General features: G+C 46.4%; 1 protein-coding gene across 12 annotated transcripts; it reads left to right on the top strand.

Annotated features, from left to right (window-relative positions):
• The first annotated feature begins 6 nt into the window (after positions 1-6).
• NFAM1 (NFAT activating protein with ITAM motif 1) lies at positions 7-19,284 on the top strand. Of its 12 annotated transcripts, XM_017737951.1 has the most exons (9): positions 7-205; positions 412-523; positions 1,193-1,414; positions 1,797-3,759; positions 5,790-6,128; positions 7,175-7,284; positions 9,760-9,858; positions 14,410-14,496; positions 17,111-19,284. In XM_017737951.1, the coding sequence occupies exons 4-9, from the start codon at positions 3,372-3,374 to the stop codon at positions 17,168-17,170; spliced, it is 1,083 nt and encodes a 360-aa protein (XP_017593440.1). In that variant the 5' UTR covers positions 7-205; positions 412-523; positions 1,193-1,414; positions 1,797-3,371; the 3' UTR covers positions 17,171-19,284. The 12 variants fall into 12 exon arrangements, with proteins under 12 accessions (XP_017593440.1, XP_017593436.1, XP_017593438.1 ...); XM_017737947.1 differs by having other exon boundaries at positions 417-523; positions 1,193-3,759; XM_017737949.1 differs by having other exon boundaries at positions 412-505; positions 1,193-3,759.
• Positions 19,285-23,826: the final 4,542 nt, after the last annotated feature.

The following is a 23,826-nucleotide window of genomic DNA, read 5'->3' as shown; positions in this document are numbered from 1 at the left end:
ATCAGGCGGACCTAACATGGCCTGCTCTGCCCTGGCCTTGCGTCAGCCCCAGGCCCGGCCAGGTGGATTTTCTTCTGGAAGGTGTCACTCTGAATTGGCAAAGCTGTCCTACCAGGCAAATTCCCGCTGGCCACAGCTTGCCACACAAGGAACCTATGAAGGACAACGGTTGGGAGCACCGCGAGGCTGAGGCACGGCCCTGAGAGTACGTCAGGCCTGTGGTGGTAACTTAGTCCCTGGGAATCTTTCCAGCAGGTGAATAGAGAAAAAGCAGGAGTGGGTGATTTCTGAGGCAGACTTGTTTTGCTGCTGAAACAGAATTAGAGAAGTGTCCCCTCCCTTCCCCACGGGGGTGTCAACACCTCTAATTTTCTGTTTTCCCATTAAGTCACTGATCATTCTCTTCCCTAGAGCAGTTCGATGGTTAGAAACGTAGCGAGGGCATTGGCAGCTTTCACTTCAGCATCATCCAGCCCTGCTGAGAGGCACTCGACACACAACAGTGGTAAAAATGCTGGCAGAGGTACGGCCCTGCTCACGCTTGCTCTGCTATCACTCCTGCCGCCAGACGGAGGGAAACTGTACTCCGTGGAGTCTGGGGTTAGAGGAGTCAAAGAGATTGTGAATCCTCAGAGGTGCACATGTTGCCGCTGGCTGGCTTTCCAGCGACGGGGGTTTGAGCTGGTCTCTGACAAGGCAGCAAATCCAGAGCTGCCGTGCTAGGGAATGCTCTGAAACGCTCTGTGCAATCAGGCTCGTTGAGTTGCTGCAGCTCTTCTGTGTGCCAAGTGGTGTTTCTCTTTTGGATGGTTGCGGTGTTAAATGCTCCAGCAATAAAAAGGCTTTGTTGTGGTCTCTGCAGCATTGCTTTTGCTTTGGCTAGCAGCAGCCTTTTTGTTTGAATTAGTGCTTTCCCTGGAGTTGGCTGTGGGGGCATGTGTGGGCTTGTGTGTGTGTGCGCTTTTACTTGTGGGTGTACATTGGATGCAGCTGTGAACAGGCACTTCTGGTAGGTGCAGCACTTGCCCAAACTCGTTGTTCGTGCATGCCAGAACAACATGCTTTTCCTCACTGTTGGGAGTGCTGGCCGCTATTGTGGGCTTTTAAAAGTGCTTGAGTGAAATTAATAGCCGCTTTTCAGCTACAGACAGAAACTGGTTTGAATCTACCTCAATCCTGTATTTAATTTCAGGAAGTGTCAGCATTCGCTGCATCAAAGGAAGGACCGAGCCACACGGATCCTGGCCAGCCGGTGCTGTGGTGGGGTTACAACTGGCCAGGCAGTTCCCTCCTCATCATGCTGCAGGGACTGGCTCACATGCACCAATGTACTGTATAATGCATGAGTGAAGGTCGTACAATGACTTATTCCTTTGGAGCTTTGTAATTTATTTCCTTTGGCACAGGTATCCTGGTGAGTTCTACCTAAGTTTTGGGGCAATCAGCTCAGTCCTGCTACAGGCTGGTAATAGCAACTCCCCAGCTTTTCCTCATCTTCCTCCCATTTATGTCTCCAGGGTTAAAACTCAGTTCAGAATCCCCAGACCAAATTGAATTAGAATTTAACATTCAAAGATTCAGGCTCCCTTCAGGCTCTAAGGAACAGAATGTCATCCTGTCTCGCAGTTAATAGCTGCTGGGTAGTCGTTTCAAAGCCATTTCTTTTCAGTGAGCTCTACCATAGCAAATCCCAGCAGTGAATGTATTTCTGGCCTGGCTGTGCCTTTAATCCCACAGCTGAGTCTTATGTGTGATCTCTTTTGAAATGCTAGATTTTTTTTTTTTTTTAATTCCAGACACGATATTTCTAGGACTTGGCATTTCGAGTGGCAACAGGGATGTTTATAGGAAGAGAACAGAAAGGACAGAAGGACGATGTTGACCTAGCAGCCCTACAAACCTACCGCACTTAATCCACTTATCACTCTGAATTCCTGAAGCAGATAAATGCTGATAACAGTTAAAACACATCACTGGCAGGAGCAGCATGTTCTGTCCTCTAGAAATACATCAATACTGGCAATTGCAAAGCTGTGTGCTACCATGGGGATGAGCATGATATAAGAGCCGAGGAAGCCCTCACTGTTCAGCAGAGTTTTTCCACAGGAGGGTAGTGAGCCTCTGCTCCCTTCTCCCTCCCTGCCCCAACTACCTTGAGATGTGGTTCAGACCTGAGAAATGCTTTCAAACACTGTTGTGACCCCTGAGCCACAGCTGCCTGATCTGTGCCTCCAAATCTTAAATACCAAGTGGGCCCCAAGTGTCTTGTTAGTGCTTTTGATTGTCCTTGCTGCTCAGCATTAAGACCTGTGAGGAGTGATTTCTAGCTGAGACCAGCCCTGTGCAGCTCACATCAGCATGTCTTGGGGAGAGGAGCTGGTTTTGGGTAATCTGACCTAAACCTTCCCTGGAGGAGTGCAGCTGCTGTACCAGCCTTGCAGAGCCACACAAAGCCACTTGCTCCTCTCCCCATCTGTCAGGGGTCTCAGCAAGGTACTGGTGCCATCCCTGGGCTCAGGGCTGCAGTGGCCACAGCTGCATGCCTCCCCCTGTGTCAAGACCCCTTCCTCCAGGAGCCTGTCCCAGGCTGAACAAGAGGAAAAATGCTGTAAACCAAAGGTTGTTTGAAGTAAACCTTGTTCCTAACAAAGTCTGGAGGGATAAAACAACTGATAGGGCTTTTGAATCCATGAAGCTTACAGGCTCATCTGCTGCCTTAGGTCTTTCCCCACATGGCCATGCCTCACCAGTCTCTGCAGCACAGCACCCCATGTGAGTGGGCACCCTTGAAGTTGCAGCAAAGTGCTTTCTTGTGGACAGTGCAGTTGTCTCACAAGAAGTGTGAAAGGAGGAAGCTGCCTAAGGAGAAGTGAAGACCTCTCAGCCACGGGTGTTTTTATGAGTCAGATGCTGCTCAGCTGTTGCATTGCAGATGTCTTAGCTCAAAAAACAAGCGTTCATTGAAAATCAAAGACTCTTCACGAGTATAGGCGGCAGGAGCCTCCCACAAAACGTGGTTTTTGTTCTTCAAAGGACTCTCCTTAGATTTGCCTACAATAGATTACTTAAAGCTTGCCTGCATTGCGAAGCTGATTCAGAGCCAGCATGGTGTGGATCTGAAACAGCCCAGCTGTTCAGGACAAATTCACTGTCTGGTTGTTCTCACTCTGTGAATACGAGTGGCTTCTTCTGAAGGGACCTAGTGGAGAAGTTGGCTGTGGAAGGACATTTTGTGGAGTCAGGGGTACAGTAGGGCCATTGCTCTGTACTGACTACTTACGTGTGTACTGGTTTTCTGTGTTGAAGGCAAAACAGGTGATCCCACACTTGAGTCTTCATGTCACTGTGGAAGGTGACAAAGTTTGCTTCAAATGCATGCGATATTTTACAGTCATCAGGAGGCAAAGCTCTGTGTGTTAAAGTGCTTGCGGTCTAGTCTTTGGACACCCACTGGTAGGTCTAACACCATCATTGCAATACAGAGAAATCAACCCTGGTGTGGGGAGGAGCCCGACCAAAAAGCAGAAGAGCTTGGATCTGCCAGGAACTGCTTGCCAAATGCAGTGTGTGTACATCCCGCCTGTCCCTTCGCAAACAGGAGGGGATCAACCAGCTGCCTGGGCGTGAAAATACCTGACAAACCCCCATCTCCTTTGCTTGGATCTTTGTGTCTGGTTGCTTTCTTACAGCCTTTGACCCCCATCATGGCCCCTAATCTAAAAGTCATCTTCCTGTTTCTTTGGTTGCTTCAGTGTGGAGGTAAACAAATATTTTCTTTTTAATTCCTTTTGTTTACTCTCATGTTTTTTCATATTAGAGCATTTCCAGCTGCTATCTTTTGCTAATTTCCAGAGATCCCCTCTAGGAATTTGCACTCTGCTATTTCTGTCTTTTAAGCATTTCAAAGCTAAGAGAGTGAATCCTCAAGAAAGGGGGAATGTGGGAGAGGGGTTAGATAACCTAAATAAAATGGTTTGCCTTTTTCCTTGGTATGTTCTTCTCAAGCTAGTGGCTTCTGGGATAATGCAAGAAGATGGATCTTTCTTTTGTTACAGTACTGCTTAGCCGTGTCTTACATAGAAACTATATTCACATGTGTTCTGTTATGTAGAGATGAGGAGAAGGATGATGAATGATTTTGAAAAATATGACCCAGAATAAACCGCTTGGGTTATCACTCCCACAGTGTCTGTAGGATTTTGTTACCCCCTTTCCATTATAGTGTAACTAATGTATACAGGACTGAGCATGTCCCTGAGACTGTACTGTATCTCAGTTGCTTTTACAGCCAAGAACCTTTATCTGGTGTTGTAACCTAAGCTCTTCCTTACTGTCAGGCTGTTGTCTCTGGCTATGTGATCTGTAGAGAATTTTCCTTAACAGATGGTACTTCCCAACAGTTCTTTCTGGGCAGTGTCTGTGCCCTCTCTCCATTGTTGCCCCCCCCCACCACGCATCCTCAGTGCTCAGCATTCGGCAGCGCTAAGTCTGAGTTGCCTTTCCCAATGCCAGCTCCTGCTGTGCTGAGGTGACGCTGCTGTTGTGATGCAGCGTTAGTCCATGATGACAGAAAAGCAAGCCTGGCTGTGCTCTGGGACAGCTTTAATACCTTGTTATGAGCCTGTTCATAGATGCAGAACTCCAGGGAATCCCATCAAAAGCATGAATGGAAAAGCCTGCCCATCCCCTATTTTCTCTCTCTACCCTTTTTTCCCTCTTCTCTTTTCATGTCTCTGAAAGAATCCTTTATTTTGTGAGAAGACTTGCGTGTAAGTTTCCAGTTCCCTTTCTCAAAGACCCTCTTCTTAAGGTGCTTTATATGTGGTGTTATATCAGCTGACAAACAAATAGATCTGGAGACTGCCTGATACTGAACCCAGATTTGGCTGGAAAGCCAAAGAAGTCCTGTACCCCAGTCTCCGTACTAGCCTGTGGCTCATTCTTGGGTTTTTTCCCCTTTTATTAAACAAAAGAGGGAGTGAACTGTGGTATAGTTCCCCATCATTGTCTACTGAGTTACAGTGATAATCACTTTAAACTACCTTGTATGTATTAGGAGGAAACACATGAAGGGCATGGTCTCTCATCTCTGCCTAAGATACTGTCATGTATAAATAGTTAAGATCTGCAGTCATCTGCAGATAGTTCCCGTATCGAGGCTTGCACTTTGGTTCCATTTTAGAGCAGCAAAGGTTTGGAGTGATGAAATTGTGGCCTATTTCTCATGGCCCTGGTGCTGACCCCTATACGGAATATGCAATTTCCTTCCTCACTTGCCTTTCAGAAATACCCAGTCCCACTGATAACACCTGCTTGTGTACAGCACCTTCACTGCCACAGAGCCATCACACAGCCACACATGGATTCCCAAGCAGGGTTTATACCTTGGCAGTTTCAGGAGATGTCCGGCTAGCATTTATCTTGGAAAATCACTTTCTATTTGCCTTCTGTAAATACGTTCATACACCACTGCAAAATCAGTTCACTTCCTGCTTCATTTCCTGTCTTTCTGCGTGCTGGCGTTGTATGGAGGGACTCACAAGAGAAAAGGGGAAGCCTGTGAATGCAGCAGGCTATCATGGATCAGACAGCAATTACCCAAGAGATGTGGCAGATCACACAGGGCACGTGCTCTGAATCACTCAGCTTCTGACAAGGGCCAACACTGTATGCTATGGGCGTGCTTCCTGGTGTATGGTTATTTTCAGTGTGATCCTGTCTTTGGGGCAGCTGTCCTCTCCTCACTGAAAGTGAGGTTAGGTGACTGCTAACAATTATTACCCTTACAGGGGGAAATGTCGATGTACAGCAGAAACCTCCAATCCAGGTTGCCCTGCTCAAGGAAGGAATATCCATCCCCTGCAAAGTCATCTTCCCTTACATGCCGAAATACACCAAATTTTCAATCTTCTATTACTGGATTAATTCACTGGATCAGAAGACATCTATCTATAGTAGGCAGGAAAATGTAGCCATTCCTTCTGGAGAAGAAAATAAGACTGCTGCCTTATCTTACGACTACAGAATCATGCCGCTTGAAAACACCTCTTCTACTGGCACGTACTACTGCGAGGTCGTATGGAATGATATCCAAAAAACGGGAAAGGGAGTGTTTGTCCTTGCTAGAGGTAAGTGACCAACCAGAAAGGAAGGGCAGGAGGTTAAAAATCAGCTGGATCTGGCTGTGCAAACCTGATCTTTGTTCTTCTTTTTCTACCCAAACATGCTATGAAGTCAGGTACGAATAATGCTTTGTGCCCAATAGTCACTGCCATCAGGGTTGAATGCACTTGGCACAGGTGACCTGTGCTGCTGTTCCCAATGCACAGATGGGGACCTGAAGATGCAGTAATTTATATATGCCCTTCCACAGCCTCCTGGGAGTCAGGATCTATCCAGGGAGCCTGGGCACTGGTCAGATGGTGCTTTTAGGTGTCAGTGTTCAGGAGACAGTGCAGTTTGTCCTTCAGCAGTGTGACAGAGGCAGCTGATAAGGTCAGTCATTAGGGTGCTTGCTCTAATCATGTGTACAGGTTCAGCCTGCTCAGTTTTAGGGCCTCACGAACAGGTTATGCACTCACCGACATGCCTCCCTCTTTTCCATTTGGTACAAGGAGTTGGTTGGCCTGTTAACGAGCACCCTGGAAAGCAAGGGAAAGCTTGATGCAACATAAGAGGAATGTTAAAGGAAAGTGATAAGGATGTGCATGCTGCTGACTGGCTGGATGTGCATTACTGACTGTTGGATACGAAGGACTTGTTAATGTAAATGCAAAGAGGCGTGACGAAGTAGCTTTGCTGTACTGGTCAGAGGATGCCTACAGTACCCACCCTCTCAGTTCATGTGGCCTGTGTGCTTTCCACCATCTTCCTGCTCCTATCACAAAAGACCTTTGCCAGCCTCTATCTACCAAATTTCTTGGCTCTCATAGTTATGTCACCTTCCTCTGTGAAGTGGAGCTGCTTATATACCCTGTGCCTTCTGTGTGATTTTGCAGCTGCACCCTGCTCTCTGTTCAATCAAAGTACATTTTGAAGGGTGTGTGTGTTTCTGCCACCATATTCTGCGCTCCTGTATTTTTGTTTTCTCAAGGTTCTTTCTTTCCAGGCTTAAAAATACGGCAGGGTTGTAACTTCCACTCACACTGTGAACCTTTTTCCTTCTTTCTTACAGATACAGGGTACATAAATACCTCTTATGGGTGGGAAATCCTCGTTACCCTTACTGTTCTTCTTGCTGTATTGAGCGTCACCGCAACAGCTCTGCTTCTGTGGAAAAGAAAGGCAAGTAATAACCAAATGAAAAGCAATACCTGACCCATTCTAGGAATTAATTCCATTTGCTTCTAACTTGGCTGAATTGGAAGTCCCCATGCCGAAATTCTCCATGCTGGGTGTCTGATCCAGTTTATTTTCTTAAGTTCAGTTTTTCTGAGAAGAAAAGATTACAGGAAAGACTAAAACGAGTAAGTGATTTGTCCATTAAAGAAATTCTGGCAATCATTTTGACTACAGCATGCTCTGCTTTAGAGCAAGGATTTGACACAGGGCAAGAAGTCACACTAGCGGTGTGCTGACCCTGAGAATATTCAAGGAGATGTAGCCTTGTGATGGGATTTTGGAGAATTGCCGTTTGTGCATACTCAGTCACGGCTTCTGTCAGTTTACCAGTTCAGCTGTCTAAAACCCCTGTGAAGGGGCCAGTTAGACAAGTAATGTCCTGTGCACCCAAGCAAGTCTGTTACAAGCCTGATGGCAGGAATTTTCCTATTTCTAATCCTCTTTCAAGATGGAGGATGCTCTGTTTCAAGGAGACTGCAGCTGCATTCCTGAGCTCGGGCACCATAGAAGAAAAAATCTGCAGTGTGATGGGGATGGGGGCCAAAGCCTTGGGCATCTGTTTGACAGAGAAAACATTAAGAGACAGAGTGAGAGGGGAAGGTCAGAACAAGAATCTCAAGGAAGCCTGTGTGGAAATTACAAGTAACTGGGGAAAAAAAGAAGAGGGAGGGAGAAAGATCGGACTATATGATCCCCAGGGACACCTTCCATCAGCAGTGATTCTGTGAGGCTGGAAGAATGAGCCTTGGGGGGAAACTGGGGCTGGAATCTGGAGTGAGAAAACACTAGGAGGATCTTCAGACTGGATTGACAGAGCCCCTTGGGTGAGCAGACTAGTGTCCCAGGTTGGGACCAGCTGGGTAAGGAAGTGCAAGCTGGGAAGCTGAGGGCAAAGGGGTGCCAGGAGTGGGGAAGAAAGGATTTGGAGAGTGGGAGAAGAAAAGCCGAAAGCAGAACTGGAAGATCTGGATGAGATGGGCCCTGTGGAAAAACCTCTGGAGTCGTGATATTGGAATCCCTCTTGTTTGGCGAAAGCCTACTGCTTCTAATACTGCCACCCTCAGGTGTTCAACTAGCATCATCTGCATTCTTCCAGAGATCTCAAGTCTGGCTTAATAATAGCCTTACATCTTTTAGAATGGAATTTGGGATTGTTGTTTTCTAGGTAGAGTACACCCCGTAACTCCAAGCTGCTCTCTGCCACCACAACAGCAGACTCTCTGCATGCATTTTTATGTGGAGGCTGTGCTGTGTGTACAGTCCTTCAGCTCCAAGGAGCATCAGGCTTCAGCACACACAGAGATCATGAGGTTGAAAACAGAATGGCAGCAGTTGGCAGCCCAGCTAATCTCACAAGACTTACCTTGCAGGCAGTCTGATGCAGGGGAAGGAGTGTAAGAGGCAAAGGGAGTTAGCTGAAGACAGGCCCCCATCTCTGTTTGCCTTGACAGTGTCTCTGTGGGGATGAGGAGGGGAGGCACTGTCATGACTCACCAACTGGCATCTCTAGGTTTTGAGGTGGGCCAGCAAATCTCAGACTTACGGCCTTTCCTTGGGGTCTGAAGAGATTTTGCAGTCATTACATTTGCCCTCCTGCAGAACACAGCCCATATTTCTCACCACAGCTTGCTCAGACCTGCTGGTTTAAAAATGTTTATCTTTAAGAGAAGCTATTTAGCATCCTCCTTAGTTACTAATGGACTGGAAAGCAGTTTGTCGTATTCATGTGATGTGAATATAATCATCCCACTTCTTTCTGAATTAGAACAGAGATACTTAGCAAAGCCTTCTGCCTTTTCTGCCTCTTCTTTTGCTTGCTGAGCAGGGCTAACCCTTCTCTGTGTGTGAATGGAATGTGTTCAAGGAGAACTCATCTGATGCAAGAAACATTTCAGATGCAGGGACCTTCTTCCTTCAGCTCCGTGCTGGACTTGTGCATTAATGTATCACTGACTATATGTCACCATTAATGATTATCGGGTGCTCTTCTGTAGACTGTGTATTAGGAAAAGCTTCCTTACCAAATGCTGATAAAAGTAATTGCATTTTGCCTCTCTGAAATTCCTCTCTGCTCTAGGACCAAGGCCCTGCTTCACTCCCTGTCCCATAGAATTGTTCTATGCTGTTAAATACTTAAACCCTTCCAGTAAGGTTTCAGTGGTGAAAGTGCTTGATATGTACACACAGAGCCCAGTTCTCCTTTCCAATGCTCCAGTGTAAGTCACTGGACTCTACACTTAACCCTGCGGTGAGGAAAGTAACCAGCACCTGTTGTGCAGACACTCCCAGCACTCTTTCCTGTGGAACCGTTCAGCAGGTGTGCAAACAGCTGGCTTTGATATGACATTGGTGTTCATTTTAGCTTTGGGGAGATATGGTTTTCTCCAAGTGTGTTATTTGGTGTCTTGTGCTGTGCAGGTGTTGTGCCCTAGAAGGAACCAGTCAAATATCCTGAGACAGAAGGTGGAAACGCAGCTCCCTTCAGCCAGCCCACCATCACCACCTCCTGTTTATGATGTGAGTACCAGGATCACCCTTCATCCCTTCTGTCCACATCGTGGTACAACCCTTCCTTTCCCTGCCATGGTACAGACAATGCCAGTATCATGATGTGAAACATAAGCAATACCCTCATACCATCCTGGTCTTAGTGACCTTGCCCTGCTTAGCTTTCCTCAGGACTGGGTGTGTCTTCATTCTGGTCCTAGTCATGGCCTCCCCAGTGCCCGAGCCTTGCCCCATGCCCTGCTGAGCAGCAGCCTTCCCTCTGCCAGCAGCACAAAGCATCAAGTGTGAGGCCAGAGAGGGGTCCTAGTGGAAGAGGTAGAAGGGTCTCCAAAAGTCGAGAAGGAGAGGGACTCTTCAGCCCCACTTTGTACTGCAGAGTGTCTCAAGGACATGCCCTTCCCAACTGGAGAATGATGGCTCAGGAAAGGGGCAGAGAGGTGTGCTCCCCTGAGCAACACCCAGCTGTTTTGAATTTCTGCTGTGGCACCTTCACTGGTGCCTGTGTCACAGTCCACTGCAGTCCTGAGCAGGCACACTAGCTAGCAGGGGGAGATGGGCAAGAAGAAAGTAAAGGGAGTTTCTTTTTCTAAGCATTTCCCTTTTCATTGCATAGGAACTCCTTTTCCATTTCCCAACCTGAGGAATGGCTAACTGCTCCCACTCCTCGAGCCCAGTAGCTGCAGTGTCATAGGTAGTAGGATTGAAGTGGCTCCCCTGAAATGTCAGGCCTAGACCTCAGCTACCTCAAGTAACCATGACTCCTAATCCCATTTATAACCTGTCCAGCTCCATTTTAAATGGATTCCTTTTTCTCCTTTTACTCCCATGGGATGGCTGTTCCACTAAGAAGGGAAGGGTTTGTTTTTTTTTTTTTTTTGCTTGTGATCTGTAGGACCAACAAGGAAGAATAAAATGAAAGTGAGTAGAGAAGGATGTTGCCTGAATATTAGGAAACCTTTCTGTCTGTGAGGTCTATAAGGGCTGGAAAAGTCTCTCCAAGGAAAACCTGTGAGCTCTGCTGCATTAATCATTTAAACTAAACAAAGCAAAGCTCTGGAGAATGTACTACAGAGAGGAGGAAAGCTCTGCCAGGGAGGCAGGAGACCTGATCAGGGGCAGTTATCTACAAGAGGATGGGCCTGCCCCTTCTCATTCTCACTGTGGGGGGGTGAGGGGGCACCATTTTGTGGCCCTTTAATTTTTGGACTAGCAGTTTAAAAGATGGTATTGTATGTGATATGTTTGTTCTGGGCAAAAGGCAATGCTTTGGGTAAAGGAGGTTGCAGGTTATAAACCTTTTCATTTGTATCAAGTAATTTCTTTTTAATTCAGGCTTATAAAAATCCGAATGGGTAGTTTCCTACTGAAGTGGATGATTTCTGCAAGGAGACAAAAAAAAATCAAATCCATTTCTCGCTCAGTCGGCCTCGTCATGCATCCTTAGCTCCATCTTAATTACATGTTTCATCATGTTGTTCTGTTCAGGCTCCACTAAGGCTAATATAGCAAGCCAGCAGAGCCAGCCTTAGGCACAGGCAATCCCAGGAGCTGGCTGGGCCCCTGTGCTTGTGGGAGCCCTATGGACCTGGCCCAACCAGCCTTCCTGCGAAGCCTGTTAACCACACACCAGCTGTGCAGGGCTCCTGGCCAGCCCGGTGTGTGGGGCAGGTGGCTTGGCCCTCTTTGGCAGGGCTGCAAGCAGCTGGGACCATCTCCTGCGTGCTGGGGGGTATGAGTCTGCCCACTGCAGTTTCCTCTCTTCAGGAGCAGCTGCTGCAGTGGGGGGGGGGCTCAAAGCAGCAACTCCTGCTCCAGACAAGGCACATGGTGAGAGCAGGGCTGTGAGAGCAGTGAGCACAGCCCTGCAGGGCATAATGGGTAGGGGGTGAGAGCCCTGGGATGGAAACCTGCATTGGATGGGCCCTCAGGACAGGCAAAGGGAATAGAAAATTGACAAACCTGATTTCCTTAGAATGGTAACTCTGGTGCCCCACTGCTAAATTTTGTTGGGGCTCTGCATGGTCTAAACCCAGCCCTGCAAACTGAAACTAGGTGAGTTGTGAAAATCTACTGGTGGGTGTTGAACTCAGTGCTTAATGCATGGGAAGGGAAAAAATCTGTGCTCAGCATTGGGGTAATCTAAGGCAAGGAAAAAAAGGAAGGACAAGTGAGAAGTAACTCCCAGTGATGAGATAAAGGAGGTCAGAGATCAGGGGACTGGACAGGAGGCCAGCACATGCCAGCTGTGCTATCTGTGTGGGAAAGCAAGAGGCTGGAGTCTGGAGAAAAATCAGGTCAGGGAACCACAGTGTCCTTGCAGGCCTGAAGCTGGGAGCAGAAGCAAGAGGAGGCAGCACTGGACATCAAAGTAACAGATGCTGTTGGAACTGCCTGGCACAGCTCATTAAATACTCTGTGTTATCCCACATGGTAGCTGGGCTCATCCCTGGTGTGGGAAGGGTCCTAACACACCTTCTGCAAAGCTTTCCTGGTGAACATTCCTGGGAGAAAATACCTTCCCCAGTGGCTCTTCCAGGTGCCACTATTTACCTTGTGGTCCCTGGGGGTGGCTGTATGCAGTGAAAAGCATACAACGTAGCAAAAGGCCTGATAATAAGGGGGCAGCTTATTACAAATGCACTTTGTTTTCTCTATAGCGCCTTCCTTGACCTCCTTGACCTCTCTGTCCTCCTGCAGCCGTAGAGTAGCTCTACCTTACTGCACTGCCCGGAACCAAACCTGTATATCCTCTGACTTCCAGCTTAGCTGCTTAGTTAATGAGCAGCTTGGAAATAACAATCTGAGGGACTTGCTTCATCTGCTTTACACTTCAAACAAGCTTTTTTGAGCAGCAAACAGAACTCCTGCAGTGCAGCTGCAGTCAGGTTCCAGAGCACAGGAGCTTTTCCAGGTGTGAGGGAGACAGGAGGCTGCTCAGGGATAGGAAAGCATCTGTCAGCAGGGAGGAGAGTGGCCTGTGTGCCTCCACTGTAACACTCGCAGGTGATCAGTGATCAAGTAAAAGTAATTAACTTGCAAATGTTGGTTGGAGACACCAGCTCTCCAACTGGCTGAAAAGGACCAGCATTGTTAACAGCCTCCATGGGAAGAAGGCTTATGGGGGGAAAGGAATCTTTTTTGGGGGATTAAACACCTCCTTGCTTGCAAGTGGCTTCAGACTGGAGTAGAGGCAGGGGCTGCCTGTCCTGCCAAGGGGACATGGAGCCAGGCTTCTGGAAACTCAGCACATAAGATGAGGTCCTCACTGTGAGCATCACAAAGAGAATTGAAAATGAGGAGGGGAAATAGAATTTTCTGTGTGCATATGTGCGCATATATATGGGGACAATGTCTGAGTAGGCAAACGAGGTTTTTGGGAGCAGGAAGCAGACAGATGAGTAGCAGTGGGAATGTGAGAGCCGTGTGGTGCCCCATTCACTGTGGCAAACTCATGTCTGACTGCCTGTTTATTCCAAGGCCCACTCCCCAGTGCTGCTTCTCTACCCTCTGGTCCTGTTCAAAGCACTGTCCTGCTAGCCACGATCCTTAAAGATGCTGAGTGTTTGCAACTCCGGATGAAATAGTGAGGGTTCAAGTGATTGGCAGCCCCCAATGAAGCCTCCATGTTTTGCTCATCCTTCTCACTGCATTACAGGGCAGCTTGCTCTTGCTACTAATACCATCTGCCCCTCTTGCAGCCGGAGCTCCTCCCATCTTCCTGTTGCCAGAGAAACAGCCACCTTGGCAACCTGCTGTCATCCTTGAAACACACATGGAAAAGTCCTCCTGATTGTTATGTTTGATCCTTCAGGCAGATCTGGAATATCACTCAAACTGACATGCATCTCCTGTGACACAATTACCTGGGGGACAATGGGTGCATATGCATGCAGGGCGTGTGTGTTTGTGTAGCTGTGTGGGACCATGGTAATGTTTGAGGGCCTGGGAGCATATGGATTTCTTTTATTATTCTTTGCTCACTCAAAGAAGCAAGGAGAGTTCTGGCTTGGGAAAAAACCCCCAACAGACAATAAACAGAAATGGAGTTCATTTTCAACAGCGTCTGTGCTTCAGGACCCCCAGCCTCTCCTGTTTTCTCACCTGTGTGTCCCCAAAATAATCATGAACGAGAGCTTGTGGTTGTCAGGCACCTAAACAGGCTTGGGCTATGCAGAGCACTGCCCCTTACCTGTGGTCCCTCTGGTGCAGAACGTTGTTCCATGTGGCAAAGGGGTCTTTATTCTGCATTCTGGGACAATTTTGGAGCAGAGGGAGGCAGGGGCATTGGCATTCTTCTCCACTGCCTTACACAGGGTAGGTAACATCAAAGCCTGTCTCTGTAAGTCTGAAAAAAGGTGATGCAGCTGCACTCCAGGGATTTCAGGAGAAAAGGATTTTCTGTTTGCCTAGGTTAAGCTCGGGAACTTCAAAATTTTGGAGATGGCAGGGATTCCTAAAAAACATCAGGCATGAGATAGGGGGACAACCCAGGGGGTAATTAGTTGGCTTAAACCTGAGTGTTTTATTTGACCCCTACTTTCTTCTCTCTTCTCTGTGCAGAGCCTGGATGTGCAGCAAGTTGATGTCTATTCTAGCCTCGAGAACAGCACAAACAACCCATCACACAGAAAGAATCCTCCAGGGAAGGTAAGGGCCAGGGCTGTGTTTTTGGAAAGTTCCTATATGCCCTGGGAACAGGGGAAAAGAAACCCCACACAATCCCATGACCTAGCAGGCAGTAAGTGTGTCTCCAGTCCCACCAAAAGGGGAAAACGGAACGTGGCATGCACTCACCAGCTGGGCTGCACACGTAGCCTATCTTCCGTCTTCCAGCAGCACCCTGGCTCCTGCAGCTCTACCGGTTCTGGCACTCATGGTTTTGTGCAGATGTTTTGCTGCATGACAAATGCTGAAAGGCATTGAGGGGTTTGGGATCACTGCTCCCTCTGAACAAGACGGGCATTCATGAAGAGTTGGACAGGTGCTGGTCCCATTATTGGCCTTGCCAGATTATTTAGGTAGCTGAGACATCCTCTGGGCTGAAGGAATCTGTGCACCAGCAGCAGATCCTGAACACAACTTTCCTCTCATCAGCATTAAGAACCTGAGAGTCATTTCGTGGTAGCAGAAGCTAAGATGGTTTGAGCAGAGGCTGGGCTTATACAATCTCTGCTGTCAGCTCTCATGCTCAGAAAAGGCAGTGTGGGTATGTTTTGGACTTGGATCTTCTTGTTGAGCTGAGAATTGTGAGTGAGAGACAAGGAACTAAATTCACTAACAGTGAAAATAGAGGCAGCTAGGAATATGCAGGTGTAAATTGATTGTGGGGGCCACATGAAGCAGATCAGAGGCCCACACAGCCTTCTACCCTGTCTTTGGCAGGAATCAGCTGTTTCATATGGACAAAACTTGCATCAGGCACCCCAGGGAACATTTCCTTCCTGTCCTCAGAACTTAATTTTTCTTTTCTTCTCCAGACCTTTTATCTGCTTAAAAAATATATTGTCTTCCAATGCTAGAAAATGTTCCTGAAAAATGTCTGCTGCTTCCTCCCACTAATGTTGTATTGGAGAGAGCTCCCCTGGTTGTACCATCCCTCTCTTTCATGAAGGACAGTATTTTCCAGTGTCCGTGATGTTTTCACAACTCCCACCTTTTAGGAAAAGGTGGTCTAAAATAATGCAACCCCCTTTGTGTCAGAGCTACTTGCCACATGGTCTGGTCCCATGGCCACTGGCTTCCTGCAGTTACTGCTGTGGCACCACCATGGTGGTGGTAGCAAAAGCAGTGGCAGGTCCCTGACTATTAGGGGAAGGATGGGTTGTTCTATATAGGCTTGTCTTATACGATGCACAGGAAAAGACAGCATCCCTGCATTTGTGTTTTGCTGCATTTTGAATTAGTTGGATAGGGTCCTTCTTTCTGATCCTGTTTATTCTTCTGTATACCTTTACCAGCTGCCCCCTTTGAAATTATTCAATCTGGATGGTAAGATGAAGTATGTGTGGGGTTTTTCCCTACCAGGGAGCTGTCTGGGCTGTGCTGAGTTGCTTGTGTGTGGCCCACACTATTCAACTGCTGCTTGGAGGGACAGAGGGTCTGTAAAACAGAGCAGCAACAAAGCAACAGCAGAGGAGCATCTGTGTGTGAATGGGTCTGGTGCTGGCAGTCTCGGCCAGGGTGGAGTAAAGGTCAAAGCAGAGATGGGAGAAAGAGAGGAGAAGAAAGCAAAGAGGGGATGGGATGAACTCTCACACTGAGAGCAGACAACTCCAGGTGTCCTCAGTTCTTGTGTTGGTCTGAAGGAAGGGAAGTGTGAGTGGCAGGATCCCATGAGCTCAGCACTGGAGAATTTGCACTATCCACTATGGTTGCAAGCACCTTGATCAGCTTCCCTTAGTCATCCTGGGCTGTGACCACCTGAGACACTTGTGCTCCAGCTGTCTTTGCCAGAATATAAGAGGAAATTTTCCCTAAGAGTGAGACTTGTGGGTCAGTGGGTTTGGCCTGTGAGTGGGAGCTGAGATTGCTGAAGCATGGCTGACGCTGCTTCAGAGGGCCCAGCCCAACCCTTGCTGCGGGATGCTACGCCTAGAGGGGGAGCTGTAAAGGGAAGCAGGGCAGAAAGCCTTTGCAAAGAGCATTTGCATGCTGTCACTCTGGACTGTTGGCCCGTTTGGATAGCAAGGGGTTAATCCTGCATGCTTTGGAGGTGCCTCCACTCAGCACTTTTGTAGTGTTTCCCTTTGGTGGTGGCAACAGAGAAATTGCTAGTGTAGGTAGGGCTTAGTTCAGCCGGTGGCATTTTCAGCTGCTTGCTATGTAACCTTGCTTACAGCAGGCCTGTGCCACACAGCACTTAAAATATCAGTCTGTCAGCGCCTTGTCTACACAAGGAACGGTCGTGAGGAATAGACTCAACTGTTGAAGAAACAGGATTGAGGAGGTCAGGGAATTCCTCCTTCACAGAATCCAAAGTGATTTATTTTCTTACTGAGTCCAATTTTCCCTCCCCTCCCTGTCTGACAGTTTTTTTGGGGAAGAGTGACTAGTAAAGGAGGCATCTTTATCCCTTGGGCTGGATTAGTCACGTTCGTCTCTGGTGGAGCAACATTTCTCACTGTAGTGACTTCTGTTTCAGCAGATCACTTATAGCCATTTCTAACAGAACAAACGTCAGTGTCTGCTTATTAAGAGCTAATTAATCATCTTTTGAATAATTTTCCTCCTTTTTTTTTTTCTTCTTTTCATCATTCTGCAGATACCTAAGAAGCAAGAAACTCTAGAAGAATCCTCTGATACATTGTATGAGAATATCTAACAGGAAAGATATCTGACCCTATGTGGACCAGACATCTTTCTGTATGGCAGAACTACTCTCTTACATCCCAGATGAGATGCAGATACATGCAGAGATCCACAGTGACTTCAGAGCACAACCACGAGGGGATTGTGAACCCCTGGCTCCTTCTAAACTGCCCTTCATTAACAACAGAATGTATCTGTTAAAATCCCTCGGGGCTCAGTCTGCATTGATGCAGCAAAGCTATTTTGCAGCAAAGCTGTTTGATGCAAAAGAAAAGCTGCTTTTGTCAAGCACTTATCTTGGGAATGGGCAATCTGTGAAGGTTTCTCTCACCTGTCCCGGCTGAAATACTTAACTCTCGATCCTCTTCAAGTGGTAGGACAATCCAGAGACCTCTCTGCTTGCTGACTTGATGTTCCAATCCTGACCTGCAGCCGTCCATCTGATCCTGTGCTTGTGGCTTTGCCAAAATGGCCATCAGGACTTCATGCATAGTTTAAACCAGATCCAAGCATCCACCTGTCTATTTTCTCTTTCTCAGGAACGACACCGCAAACACGCTTTCTCATAATCTGCTAATCCCATCAAGTAGTCACAGATGCCTGCTGTGACCTTACTCGGGCGACTCAAGTCAGTGCCTCCAAGTAAATGCTTCCCCTTCAGCAATATCAGCAGTACACGGTGAGGACTGGATGCACTGACAAATAAAGGCGGGGAAAAGGAACACAGAGAAAATATCCCTTTCTGACAACATGTCTCGGTGACAGTGCCCATTCCAGAACAAGGAAGAGGAGCAAGGAGGTGGGAACGTGAGGAAACTCCCTTGCTAGGGCTTCCTAAGCCAGGCGGGTCTGCGGCCAGGTTCCAGCCCACAGAAGTCCAAGTGGAGCTCTGCAGTTTCCTTTTCTTCTTGGCAATGGCCGTTGTTATCACTTGGGATTTCGAACCTGTGTGGGAGCAGGCATGGTACCTCTGCCCCACCAAAACCAGTAGGTTTGCCTTTGTTTCAGCTGGCCGCTTTTTTTACTCCCCCACCATACATTATTGGCCAGGGAGACCAGTTCTGAAACTTAGAATGACTGGAGGAAAGGAGGAGGGAGGCCTTAGAAGTGAACTTTCTATCCAAATTCTTTCTCCCCTGTCAGCTGGAACTTGCCTACCATTTGTGCTGATGCATATTCTGGTTCTGATAGGGAAGAAGTTACATTAAATATCCGTATAACACGATCAAACCAGTGGATCAAAAAGCTGAGGCTGTTTTATCTCATTTTAAAACAACAACAACGAAATAACAACCAAACAAAACCAACCCAAAATAAGAATATGCAGCATAACTTGAGAGGAATTGTAGAAACCTCTTTAAAGAAGAAGATCAAATTAAAATTGAGCTCCAGGGTCATAGGACCCTCTCTAGCTGAAGATAATGTTGCTATGTATCAGAGATAGAGGCTATGGAAAATGTCTCCGGGGCCTCCAACCTTCCTATACTATGTTTAAAGAGATAATCCGCTTATTGCTTTGCTCTTTTTATTAGAAGAGATTTCAAACATGCAATTTGGACTTTCTTTAACCACAGAAAAATGCTCTTTCTCTTCCCAGTGCTGAGAAATTCACTTCAGAAAAAGCAATGAATGGACAGCATGGCTTATTAGACCCATTTATAATTTGTTAAGTGATCACAACAATTATAAATATTTTTGACGCAAAAATTTTTAGATTTTACTAATATGACCAGGAAACATTTGTGTTCACAGAAGAATTTACAGAGGATTGTAGAGGTTTAACAATTCCTTTCCTTAGCAAATTTGAAGAAATGATGAGATGAATTATAAATATGTTGCAGTATGGCAATAAAATATTCAGCAGATGCTGGTGGATTAGATGAAAAGTAAAAACTTTCAAAATAATGATGCTTAGGTTTTGTGTTTTGTTTTTTAAATTTTATAAATGCTAAAAATACTGGGTGCTACTGGAAATTTCCTGGCAAGGATCTCTCTTTGCAGTGAGTTGATTTGTCTTGTGTTTCTGTTACCTTTTTAAGTAGCATGTTTCTTACATTTATGCCTGAACAATTCTATATATTAAATAGCTGAAGCTGTTTAAAATAAAACATGAGAAAAAGAACAGTATTTGGAATGGAAAATGCTATTCTAGAACAGTCAGTGCTAAAGTACTGGAAGAATCACACCAGGTTTTGATCAATTAAGTGAAAAAGTAAAAATTTTCAAGAAACACTGGCAACTGTGGGGATATGGGCTGTGTGCCAGACCTTGTCACAGTCGGGGTGGGGGTCGATGCGTTGATTTCAGTGGCTTTCAGGTTGGCCCTGTGAGGAAGGCTAAAAGGCTGCTGCATGAGAAAAAGGAAGTTTAAAGCTATGTAGCCACAATCTAAAATCACTTCTTTAGCATCATGCACCATGGGCAGCCACAGCAGCAACAGCTTGTGTGAGAGAGAAAAGCATAAAGCAGAAGGCTGTGAGAGCAGGGATGTTTTTAAATGGTATGGAGTTTTCCAAGGTGGTATGAGGAAATGCCTGAAGGCACAGGTAGGGAGACTAGGAAATATAATTTATATAATATTGGTATAGCTACTTTGTAGCAGAGATTTGTTCAGGGAAAAGGCAGTCATTTGATCTTTTTGTTGTCATTTGGTCTTTTTGTCTTACCTGTCTCTGTGGCCCATGAGAATAGGTGCAGAAAATGAGTATTACTAGCAAGAGGAAATGTGTTCGTTTCTAAGTTCTAGGCAATTGGGGAAAAGAAAAAAAAAAAAAAGGCAATTATGGATCAGTTTCCCCAGCTCCACAAATGTGGGAAGCAGTGACTGGCTTACTGTGTTCACCCTACACATTTTGCTTTAAAGTGAATGGTGAGAATGGATTCCTCTTAAAAACTGTGTCTCTAAGGGCCTCAGCTCCCCCCAGGATGGTGCTGTTATGCACAGAGCAGGCCCCCTGGTTATAGTGGTATAACCTTTGATTCCCAGGTGTTGAATTATCCTTTTCTGTTGACAGGATTTCAGGGAAGTGGAGACCTGTTATCAAAGTAAGCAGTGGTGTGAGGTGGAAATGCACTGCCTTGCCTTCTTCTAAAGGAGGTGCTGTGTTAGGACTAGGATCCTTTGCCCTCTTCACCAGACACGAGCCTTTGGTCCTGAGAGTGCATTGCTGCAAAGGGTATTGGTGACACTGAGGTCATCTATTCCCTTTAAATGGACTCCTTCATTATGCTTTACAGCAAATCTTCATTTGAGAAGGCAGAAACCAGAGTGCACTTGAGAGCTTTGTTGGTTTGATCTTTTTCTGCAGAGGACAAGCTCTTGCATGGGTACTGTTTTGTCATATGAAACAATGCAAACTATATTTTGCCTTTATCTGCAGACAAGACCTTACTGTGGTGGATAACGCCAGTGAAACACATGTTCAAAGTGTTCTCCTTCATCACTTCTCTTCTTTAGCCTTCTCAGGAATGTCTCTACTGCAAATCATCTCTAAATACCCAGCTAGGGCTGGTTCTTTATCAAGGGAAGTGCTTGACCGAACATCACCCAAGAAAAATGGTTATTATGGCTCTGGTTTGCACTGCTGTCCTACCCAGCAGTGCCCAATGGGTGTGCGAGTCGGGGCCAAGGGCAGGGATCTCTTGTTCCAGCTTGGCTGTCTCTTGGAAAGACTTGGTGTTCCTTCAGCCTTTGGCCATGCAATATTATGACCCTGTGAGACAAGGATTTAGGGAAGGCAGTGAGTGAAGCCACCAGATGGTGCCCTAGGTCCTCTCTGCTCTCTTTCCTGTCCCGTGTGTGCCCACATGCCCCCGCCAGCTTCCCTGGTAACCCCCAGACCACAGACTCCCCAGGGGTGGTCAGCTACAGCCGTGCAGAACATCCCCAGCCATGACTGTCTTCTACCCCTGGGCCTTGTGACTCTGACACTCCCCAAAGGTCTGTGCCATGGCCCAAGTGCCACCAGCGCCCGCGAAGAGATGGGTACAGGACAGGCTCCCCTCTTTTGCATCCATGATGTCTGGAGCAATCACTTCATCAGATACCAACGTCTTGGCACAGGACTGCCCATGTGAGGGAGAGTGGCTGCTGACACCATCATTGGGTCAGAGTAGCATCTGAAGTGCAAAACTGGTCAGATGTTGGGAGCTGCTTAGAATTGCCACCACCTTCTTTCACCATTTGGAAATGGCATCTTATCTTGAGTTTGGGAAAATTCAGTGTGTGTCTGTGGTGAAAGAAATCCTTTGCACCATATGCTGCTTTTCTTCTTTACTATGTCAGGAAACTGATGAAGGCTCAGATATTGCTCTTTCTGTGTTTTGGGATTCTGTGGTGGTCCAGATTTACAATGCACAGTGAAGTATCATTGAGAGTTTATAAAGAAAAAGGGAACAGCTCAGAGAGCACCAGTGATCTCCAAGAGAAGACAATAAGGCGAACGAACCTTCAGTGTCTTCTCTTGCTTGATTCTAGGGCAAGCCAGTCTCCACTTTCTGTGAGGGATGAAATGTTTTTCTTTGTTAATGATAAAGTAGAAATTCAGATTACCATTAGTAACTAGTATGTCACTAGGTCCTTCACTATTAATAACAAGGCCTGTAACCACTGGAATGTGTTGCGAGCTGTGGATCTTCAAGGTTCACAGCATCTGTGCATCACAGAGCTGCAACTACACAGCTACCTGGGTACAAAGTGTGGTGGTGCTTTGACAGTACCAGGCATGTTCCTTTAGAAAGTGACACAGAGGAATAGCCACCAGCTTCTGGCAAGGACTGTTTCAGCGCAATGGGAGGGCTCCCGTTCCAGGAGGAAATCTTTCTCACTAGCTGATGAACCTCTCCTAGAGCTTCTCTTTTCCTTCAGCCTTTTGAAATACGTGGGTTGTGTTGTATTGCTCTAGGCCACATGAAGATTTGGATATACAGCTGGTAGGGCCAGGCAGGTCAGCCACCCTGCTTTAAGGAGTTAGAACGTAATTATCCAAATTGGAACAGGGTGAACATGAAAAAGCTAACATATGGGCTTCTTCAAAACGTTATGTCTTTTAATAACCTGTCAGGGCCTCTGGTTTCTGTCCCATCTGAAAGATTCATCTGCCTACAATTTTGTGCAATGATATCTGAGCACTTCCAGGGGCAATAATTGTATCCAAAATACCTGTGGCACAATGAGCTTCCCTCCCCTGAGAGAGAATTAGTGCTGTAATGCCCGTAATGGTGCTTTTGGCACTGACATGTGCTGTTAAAATCAAAGGTTTCAGAAGTTCTTGCAAGGCTCAGTTTGTCATTTCAGCTTCATGCATGGAAAAAATGGAGACTCAGGAGCTTAAATGACTTTTCCAAAACTGCAGAGCATCAGAGGTGAAGTCTGGAACAGAATTCAGGTTTCTATGCTCTTATTTGTATCAGGCTGTCCAGGAAGAAGGCAGTAGCTGGGTAAGTAAGAGCTGCTGAGCTACTTATAGTTTAGGGAAAAAGAAAGTTTCTTCCTGAGTCACCAGCACTGGGTTCTGCAGTACTTCGCTTTTCATTTTTGATTTCTCATGCAGGTATCAATCAGACTCACATCTGCCTAGCTGAGGTCTGTTTGCTGAGGTAGCAAAGCTGCAGAAGAAATTACTCCTCTCTTTTACAGAGGCATCCACCATTTTGGCAATAAGGAAAGCTCATCAGATCCAAATTACCATAGAAAGCCCAAATATGTATGCTGTAGTTCCCCAAATAAATGTTTGTAGAGGGAATGTGCTGAGCTGTTGCTCCTCCAATCCATGAAGTCTTTCTGATTGCTGAAGAAGTTCCTGAGCTCATGGAGGGGAAAGCAGATGACTGCAGCTGAGTTGCAAGGGCTCTCTCCACTCCCAAGGAAGGGAGGCATGGAAGTCTCTACCATCACAACAATTAGATGCTGGACAAAGAGGTGTGAGGAGAGGTGATAATGTTGGTAATTACGTGGATGGAAATGCTTGCCATTCTTTTTAATGTTTAAAGGAAACCACAGTGTTGAGGTTATGTAATTCCTGCTCAGTTGTGTTTATTCAAGCAGTGCAGTGCAGTGCAGTGTTATGCTGGCATATGGGGGAGAGAAAGCAAAACTTCATCTTGGCTCCTGCTCTTGGGATTTCTGTACACTTTCAGACTCATTCAGGTAAAGACAGGGTGAAGTACAGCAGCTCTTCCAGCATGGCCCTCTGTACAGACAGGCCCTTTGCTAAGGAATGTGCAAAATGCAGATGGTGGTTCTGAAAGAACCACTTTAATAGAAGGAATTGTGACTGTTCTCCCCAAAAGATTTAAAATAATCTTGCTGTCCATAAAAATCAGGTTAGCTATTTTGGGTTCTTGCAGAGCTAAAATGAATGCAGCATCTCTCATTTCCAGTCATGATAAGTCACTAGATATCAATTCTTAATTGCTTGATTAATCTTGAATTTTCAGAGCCTGACAGTGCCTGTCCGAGTACTTAGACAAGAGCTACATTTAAAAGAAATTTTTTCTTATTTTTTTTTCTTTTCTTTAAGCATGGTCTGCAAGGTAAGAGCATGAAATTACAGAGAGATTTTTAACATATGTTGTCCTGAGAAAGATGGACCATTAAGCAAAGTGCAAACAAAACAGTCACAGGTTTGTGATAAACTGGGGGGGGGGGGGGGGGGGGGGATCTATTTT

This window comes from Corvus brachyrhynchos, unplaced genomic scaffold (genome assembly GCF_000691975.1).
Source record: "Corvus brachyrhynchos isolate BGI_N302 unplaced genomic scaffold, ASM69197v1 scaffold56, whole genome shotgun sequence".
Lineage (NCBI taxonomy): Eukaryota > Metazoa > Chordata > Aves > Passeriformes > Corvidae > Corvus > Corvus brachyrhynchos.
Note: the sequence above shows the minus strand (reverse complement) of the source record. Positions and strands in the feature narration are given on the sequence as shown.